Here is a 9,211-nt window from a genome sequence, read left to right as displayed (position 1 = left end):
AAATAGTAAACTAAACATCCATGAAAGATTAATCACTTAGGAAATTAGTATCTTCTTATATTTCAGTCAGTGAAACTTCACCAGCGCCACTCGTTCAGTGACTGACAAGACAATGTTGATGTGGTACATTTCATCTTGAACCACTCGACCTTCAGACAGTTTCTTTATGCAGACAGCAGCTGGAGGAGCCTTGTGAAGTACCCACTATGGTTAAACACGAAACCATCACTAACGGAAATGGTAATTACAACAATCACGAATCTTAAGATCATATTAATCTTGCTTGTAACTCAACTCTGTGCAAATTTTGTTTTGTTTTGTTTTCCTTGTTCTTTCTAACACAAAATCTACTTTGTTACATTTCATTACCTGTTGTTCATAAATGTGTTTTACTTGGCTTTTGAAAGCAGTTTTCCTATGTAAGTTGGGTACTTGTAGCAGGGCAGTGTGGCTTTCCACTTGTTAGTAAATTAACAGTGCAACCACATCCCTGTTACTTGTCTTATGCCTATATGTAGTTTACAGGAAAGAATAAATAAACAATAGTATTTTGTAGTGTCTGAGGCAATGCCCTCTTACTGTTTTCAGTATTCTATATGAAATTTCAAACATTCTTCAAAATAAGATTAACAGTATTTATATACTGATACTGAACTGTTATGGACCTACAAAATATTTTGGTAGAGTAATAATGCCTAAGGGCTTATTCTGGCAAACTACAAAGTTATTGCTTTAGGACACACTTTCAGTTTCTATGGGCAATACTACTCATTGCAAAATATGAATCTTTCTTATGTGGAACAGCCGTGATAGTTCTTATCTTCAGCAAGGAAGAAAATTACCAGAGATTTTATTCTAGAGTAATTTCTGAAAGAATTTTTCAGGTCTTGCTGAGTACCAGGGCAGGTAATACTGAACAACAATTTCTCTATTTTTAATCCACACTTGTAATGTGCAGTAGTAATGAAATGGGTTAAAATTCCATGGAAAATATCAGTGGGGATTGCTTAGCATTTTGGCAGAAGATGTCCTATTTTCTTCCCTTTTATTGCTTGAGTACCTTATTTTTTTATTATTTTTCTTTCAAATGCCTTTACTGGCCAATTTGATTTTGAAGCAGTGGCTGCTAAAGGAGCTCATTTTAACATGAGAGAAGCAGAGAAATCAATGCAGCATAGGCGAAATACTTCCGAACTTCAACAGAATTTTAACATGAATAAGAAACAAAATAACATGATCATAGAGCACATATTTTACAAGCATTTCTAACTATCAGAATATCAAGGTTCTGAGTTTACCATAAGCATCTGCCTTATACTTGTAAATATCTAATGGAGCTAAACTATGATTCAGAGACTTTATTATTCATTCAAAGTGCATAAATTAGCATTCCCATAGTGAACAAAACCCACACATCTTCTAACTGGAGAAGTTTAAGATCTTCAGTCCGCAGAATCATGACTACTCTGACACATTTTGCATGAAAATTTAACCTCTATGTATTTTATAATAAAATAAAACTACCTTAATGACAGATATGAATATATTCGAAGATGAGATTATACAAATAAATCCAAGACTCAGTCTTAAGAAGATTTAAAGATTTGGATGTCTACTCTAAGTAAGAAATACTCTTACAAGGAATGGACCACCTCAATAATTGCAAAATTGCACTCTAGGGCTGTACAGTTTTGGTTTTGATATCTTTTTCTCAAATGAAGCCCTGGTTTGGCTATTCTTTTTGTTTCGTGGCATGTCTTCTTCAAAGCCCATGGTAGTAGAAAATATGTGGTTCATCAGACTAAATTCATGAACGAGAATTCTTTGTTCTATGTTTCTCATATAGGTAAAGCAGATTAGGACGCAGATTTTCAGAGTGGATATTTAAAGGAGATCTGATAGAGAATGCCTACTATCTTCCAAAAACAGTAAAGAAAATATATGGTGAACTGGTCAGCTGTAGGTATCAACCAAAAAAGTGATGACTTCTCATGAGATAGCAAAAAATATAACTGACTTCAAATTCACCAAGAATGCTACATTTGGAAATTGAATATAAACTATTATCTCCACAATAGCTTGTTCTTCTCTTCACAGAATTGTGGATGAGTAACAATAAGAGTATATTGAACACAATATTCTAATCCTAATTCTTACAGTAAGACTGCAATGAAAATGAAAAATTGCCCACCATGAAGCCATCTGTGTGCTGAAGAGACAAGAAAAATGTGTCTTCAGCTTGTTGTTTTACCATAGTAACCAATGGTCCCTCAAGATTGTCAGATCTCTAGTCTTGTGAAGGAGAAAGCACTGTATTGTTAGGCCATTGCCTGGAGACACTGTAAGACAGGGGCATGTAAACTTTCAATCGTGCTTTCCTGATGGTATTGGAATGCTAAGTGGTTTCTCACTAAATACCTTCTTCCTCTCCCTTCTGTAGATTTTGTAAGAGCAAAAGCAGATATGGCCTAAATTCTCATACTGAAATAATGCAATAAACTTATGTATCATTGAAGAGGAACTTTGCCTGACCCATGGACTGAGAGACAACACTCAGACTTTGTGGTGTGCAAGCACAGCCCAGAAGCAAACTAGAAAGAGGAAAATGTAATGAGTATAACAACCGCAGTTCCTGTTTGATCAGTATGAGCTTAGTCTCTGTCATAGAGCATTTGTAATTTCTCCTTACCAGTGGAAAACAAACAAGCAGCTTATGGATGTGAATGGAATGGGTTCAATTTGTTCATTGTGGCACCCATGTCTAATTTAAAAATGTTGACTGGACTACAGTTAGTTGGACAAATTCTCTCCAGTGGCAATCTGCAAAGAGTGTAAAAATTACTGCCCCTCAGGCAGCTTGTGGAAACTGTGTGGATGTAGAATTCTGCAGGCCACAGCATATACATCAAGACTAGTAAATCTGAGACTTTAGTGGATTATGATGCTATATTATATATAGTGTTCATATTTTGATATTTACAGTCTTGTCAGTTCAAGTACAGAAAAATAACCACTGTATTTACTAGTGGAAGTGTAACTGGACAGAAATTATTATTTTATTTCATAAATTCATAGCTGCTGTTGGACAGGACATATTTGAGAGGTTGTGATTTCCATTTTAGTCCACTGGAAAGAAAAAATGCTACACTAACTGGGAAAAAAATATAGAGGAAGAATCAAACATGGTCTTGAATACTAAGTATTCTGGTTATTCTATAGATGTAATTTTTTCTTTGTAATTTCCGTGTTTCAATTCCAGTTCTATTTTGCCCAAAAGTGAGCAAATCTGTTATCACCAATGTTTGGAAAAATATTAAGAGTCTGGGGATTGTAGTGTTGATGTCTTGAATCTTTGATGTAGAAGTCTGATCTGTTCATTCTTGCCCTAGAATTTCTGTGAGATCTTGGTATATTATTTCCGGTGTGTTTCACAACTGCTGCTTCTAATGATAACCATCCTTACAGAAGTGTTGTGAGACATTTGTATTTACATGATCAGAAAGAATAGCGTGGACACGTACTGTTTGACTAGTACTTTACATATATTTGTTGTCTAATACAGTCTTGCATTGCATTTAGTCTTGTTGGCTCATTAATGGCTATAGTCTAAAACATAAATAAAACTTCAGGTAAAATGATAGCTTCTTCACATTACTCAGTTTCCCTGAGAAGGAGACAGTGGTGCACAAGACATGGAAGGAGACTAATTCAATCAGGCCAGCAAGCTCTCACCAAACTGTGGTTAAGACTCCTCAGATAGTACCACAGATCATGACATAAAGTAGTGTGAGGAAACTGGAGGATCAGAGAGTTCCCTTTGGCTTCCAGCTATTAAAAAAAATAAATTCTAGTACAACACTTTCTGCATCACACCTCAAGTCCTGGGAGAGATGTGTTAGTTTGTGGATATACCAGAATTAGGACAAATTTGCAACATTCCTCCCCTTCACATGTTTTGTCCCTGTGTGTCGGCGAGGCTTTGGAGGAAGGAATTTTCTAAAGTTCCTTTTGGAGTATTAGTTCTAATTTTTTTGAGAAATAACTTTTGAAGCTGTGTTTGTGCTTGTTGAGTATGTCCATACTACTCACTAATCTTATATCTACATGATTCCTTGTAATCACTGGTAATGCTTTCTAGGCCTGTTTTGTGGCATTGTATACTTCTATTTGATTTTATGTTTTTTCTTCATTTGTTTTAAAAATCCTTCTTTACCACTCATATTTCTGAGCATTCCAATGAAGAATAAGGACATAATCACAGAGGAGTCACTCTTTGGATACATTTATCCCTAGCAGTGCTCCTGCTATTTACCATAAACAGCCCAAAATCTGTTAATTAGTTTAATACTTCAGTATATCTATCTGAAATGTTGGATTTAGACTAGGACATTTGTTATCCCTGTGTTATTGGAATTAATTAAACCCCACAGCCACCTTCTACCCTGATTAAGCTTCTGTATTGCATAATCCTTTGTCACTTTCATAGTTATGTCAATATGAATCAGCTCCAGGAGGATGCACCTTCTATGAAACTATACTTCAAAGCACAGATACCTCAAGAGAGCTTATTCCCTCCTGGCTTCTCAAGTGTTAGCTGGATTGCTTCTGAAGCAATATTTTCAGTATATAGGATAAACCTCCAGCCATTTGCTTGTTGTATAGGCTCATTAGAATCATCAGTGAGTCCAATCTTATACTTTTAAAGTGCTTCCCTGGGAATTTATGCTTGGCTGGAGGAGATTAACAAAAGTAGTAGTTGCAATGAAAGACCATGCCCTATTGTTGAGTGTAAAGAATCTCTTTATAAGTGTCTGTCTACATCTTTGCAAACTTTCAAAAGCAACATAATGATCTTTGTCAAATAGAGATCCTATTACTCTCATCAACAGAAGGCATATGCCCAGACAGGACAAAGAAGCACTCATTTTCACATGCCACTGATGATATCAAGTTATATTTTTGCATAACCTTAACAAGTGACTGTGTATATGCTGTGGAAATAACAGAAAAGGTAATTACAATTGAATATTTTATGATGTAATGGGTAAACTCTTATTATCTAGAATTTAACAGATGTTTCAAGAGTTGTGCATTACTGCACACAGTGAAACAAGACCTTAGATTCCTACATATCTTACTGCTGTTTTTGATACCAGGTAAACTTAAGATGTACCTGTTAGAATAATTTGGCTACAGCAGCTTCCAAATAAGTGGATTTGTGTATAAATTTTGGATAAGTCTCTTAGTGGCTTAACAATATTTATAAAATAAAGTGAGAAACTAGGGTGTGGGTGGAGAAAGAATACAAAGAAAAAAAAAAAGAAAATATTACAGATAAGTGAAGAATGAAGAAACTGCACTCTCTTTTGAAAAATGCAACTACAGGGACCACGACATGTCGCTTGTTCTGTACGTATAGAGAGGAAGTTAGACAACGTTTATCTGAAATGACAATGGTATATAGCAGCAGAATAACAGTTGCCTATTTCCATTCATAGTAATATTTCTTAGTGTGCTCATTAATCTCCTACGGCCGTGTGTTTTTATATATTCCACTCTGCCCCACGTGTACAAGGTCAGAGAGCTTATTACTTCCTGGCTTCACAGGTATTAGTTGGATTGCTTCCGAAGAAACATTGCTGGTGAATACCACTAGCAATTTCAGGACTGACCTGGACTGGCAGCATTTGCAAGGAGTGTATTAATTAAATGTTATGATGAATATAGTGCATATGCATGAGGAGTGTTTTTGCTTCTTTGCATGTGCAGGATCTCAGTTTCAAAGTGTATCAGAAAAATGAATTGGATACTTTCCTGATTTTTGGTGGGCAGAAGTTTCTTATTCGAGCACTTATTGAACTCACTGAGACTGAAAAAACTTAACTGAGAGATTCCACTCCAAAACAAAGATGTTTCTGATCAGAAATACTACTCACTTTTGCAAGACTACTCTATCTCTAGAGTCTCCAATATCTTTCTGTCTTGTGAGTATTAGAAGAGGACTGTGACACAGCATACAACCAAGCTGGGTCAAATTCTGTCTCTATGCTTTGAGATTTGCTCTGTGGATGGAAAGTTAAGTCTTTTCTTTCTCCTGGTCCTGCATACTTCAGTTCTGCAGCAGCTCTGAAGCTTCCATCTCCACAGAAAATTATTATTTTAATATTCTTTAATCTCTGCCAGTGTTTATTTTCATATGTTTAAGAAAAGTGAGAATTGTCTAAAAAAATATTTAATTTTCCTTATTCTTGTCCCCAGATTGTGTGATATTGCTATCATCATTTTGAGGGTCCTCCTGTCCTACATCTTTCTTCCATGAGAGCAAGTTCTTAACGGTATCACTTTGGGGTTTACTTATTCAGGTGCTGAAGTAAAGTATAATGACTTTTTCTGTCTTCATCTTATTTCTTTAAGGCTGTTTACCATGGTCCAAAAAGCTGGGTTTGTGAAATGGTATAAGGCAGTAAAATGAAGGAGTTTGCTAAACATGTTTTAAAAACTCTGCATTCCTAGTGTCTGATCTACACTTCACATGCACTGATCTTTGTTTTCACTCCACAGGTGGCAGTGATGTTGACAATGAAGGCAGTGCAGCTGAGAATGAAGAAAATGTCAAAGGAACTGGTCAGTACTGTGGATTACCTTGAGGCCACCCTCGGAAGTTTTCTGATCAACTACAAGAGTAAAGGAGAAGAAAAGGTCTCTTTCTAACATATTGCCATCTTGTTTCTTTCTTTCTTTTTTTTTTTTTTTTTTTTTGTGTGGTTTTTGTTTGTTTGTTTGTTTTTCTCCATCACAGATAAAGGAAAGAAGAGAGCACCGAGAACCAGAAGGGGACGTGCCAGAGGGAGAGCCAGGCGTGGTGATGAGGAAGATGAGGATGATGAAGATGAGACAGGAAAAGCTGGGAACCGCAGACATAGAAACCGCAGAGGACGGGGACGAGTAGCAGGAAGTGAGGGTGATGAGTCTGATGGAGAACCTGCAAAAGCCAGGAAGAATCAAGAAAATCAGAAATCTAAAGAAGATGGTGAAGAAGTGGAAGATGAGAAAGGGGGTAAAAGTGTCAAAGGCAAAAGTGATAAGAAACAGGACAAAAAGGCTGATAAGAAAGGAAAAAAAGAGAAAGCCAATAAGAAGAAAAAAGAGAAAAAGAAATCAGGATCTGGGTAATTTTTTTTTTTTTTAACCTTTGTTATATTACATAAAACCTACTTTATTTTATAGCTGTGAAATACTGAGTCAGTATAACTTCCTTAGTCATTACAGGACAAACATAATTGGACAAATATTTTTTTCCTGCAGTGAAGAAATGCTCGCTGAGTGAAGTGGAAACTTTCCGCAAGGCTCTATCCACTTTGGTGGAATAAAGTCAAGAATTGTCTCAGGTCAGGGGTAGGACCTCAGGAAATGGCCAGCCAAGCCCCTCTAGGCTAACTGATATCCTGAAAATTTAGATCAAATCTGCTTAGGAAAAATGGGAACTCAAGCCAATGTCACCCTAATTGTAGTCAAATATCCTAAGATTACAAGCTGTTCTCTAGAGAAATGGAGAGATAATAATAGTGGAGGGGAGCAAAGAGAGAGGGAGGTGATAACAGGTGAGATCGTTCCTGCTTTTTAATTTCCTCAAAATTAAATTCTCCCAAACTCCAAGTTGATAATCCTAAAAAAAAAAAAAAAAAAAAAAAAGGCAAGCTAATTTCCAGTGCAGAAATAAAATCTTGACATTTGCTACAAGATCATGTTCCTGTTTTGACCCAGCTTTTATTTAAGATCTTAACATCAAAATAACATGTGTTTGAGTTAAATAATTAGAAATTGCTATGTGGATCAAAACTTTATTCTTGAACTCATGAGCACAGCATTTGGAGAAAGATTAATGATGCTCTGGAAATACCTCAATAATATTATATTTGTGGTCTTTTAGGGGACCAGCTGACAAGATTTCATAATAATTACTGTAAGAACATTTAAAAAATATTTTTAAAGAAAAAAAACCCCAAAAATAGGGAAATAGGCTGGTCAGTTTAGCTGTTGTTCGGATATAGGATTTGCAGACCTTCACAACAGAAGAAAACGGTGCCATCACAGAAATATAGCTTGCCTAGCAAGTCCAGGAGGACCTATCAGAATAAATCCTAAATAATGCTCAAAATGTACATTATACTGATGTAGTTTTTAATTGCTGTGACATTTCAATATGAAAAACTGTAACAGTAAAATAAGAAGTTGAGAAGAAAACCCAAAACAACAAACCAATATAAAAATCTTAAAATAAAAGGAAAAGTGAAATGACATGTGATATTGCTCCACAAGGACATGATACTGTAATTGCTGCTATCGTTACAGATGACTCTACAAGTGAAGCCCTTCTATCTATATCATAGCACAAGCCAATAGAATCTGCTGCTGTTGCCCCCTTCCTCTCTCTCTACTTTTCTCTGAAGTGGGGAAAACCTCTTTAGACATTAATTATTCTACATAAAGGAATCCTGGGTGGATTCTGTCTTAGTTCTTTTTTTAGCTTGATTATTTTCATCTCTGTTAATTTGTGGGAGTGAGTTTCACAGGGTAATTCCTTGGTGAAGAGTTGTTTCTGCATGGATTTTAAATTCTCCTCTGTTCGCTCTCATTGGTTGTTAATGTAGCTCATTGTTAACTGTTAACAAGGGTAGAAGGAAGGCCTGCTCTACACTGGTCATAATTCCAAAATTATTGATAATAAATTACTTCTTACAGTCTCACTGTGAAGTTCTGTGATATTGCTAGGTTGAAAAGCTACTTATTTCTTTACAAGCTTATCTAATTATGACTGATTTGCTTTAGAAACAATAAGCAGTGGCCCAGACTACAAATCATTAGAGGTGGAATCTTATATTCTTCCTAGCCTGTAAGATTTCTGTATTTACTGTATAGCTCTGTAGCTTTATCTGTGAGCAAATAAACTGATTTTTAGTAGGAAGATCAAGGCAGTAAAAACACTCCATCTTGTTGCTAGCAGGAAAATTGCTGAAGAGCTCTAACTTCCAGAGCATGCTATGGGGATTATCAATAAAGAGAATTAAAAAAAAAAAAAAAGTGTAGTCAAATACATTCACTTGTCACTCAAGACTATTAAAGTCTTACTAGACTTTTCACTGAAACTATCCAAGCTCCAAGAAAACATTTTCGTCTTGGTTTTTACCTCTATAAAATGGCTTTTAGGGGA

The 9,211-nt window shown here is 35.7% G+C and overlaps 1 protein-coding gene across 1 annotated transcript in view; it reads left to right on the top strand.

Annotated features, from left to right (window-relative positions):
• The first annotated feature begins 206 nt into the window (after window positions 1–206).
• TMC1 (transmembrane channel like 1) overlaps window positions 207–9,211 on the top strand; it is an 87,423-nt gene continuing 78,418 nt past the window's right edge. Inside the window, exons 1-3 of the mRNA XM_064176341.1 lie at window positions 207–240; window positions 6,562–6,624; window positions 6,800–7,169. Coding sequence (XP_064032411.1) covers window positions 207–240; window positions 6,562–6,624; window positions 6,800–7,169 — 467 coding nt within the window. The remainder of the gene's footprint in view (window positions 241–6,561; window positions 6,625–6,799; window positions 7,170–9,211) is intronic.

The sequence above is a fragment of the Pogoniulus pusillus genome, chromosome Z, assembly GCF_015220805.1.
Source record: "Pogoniulus pusillus isolate bPogPus1 chromosome Z, bPogPus1.pri, whole genome shotgun sequence".
Taxonomy (NCBI): Eukaryota; Metazoa; Chordata; class Aves; order Piciformes; family Lybiidae; genus Pogoniulus; species Pogoniulus pusillus.
Note: the sequence above shows the minus strand (reverse complement) of the source record. Positions and strands in the feature narration are given on the sequence as shown.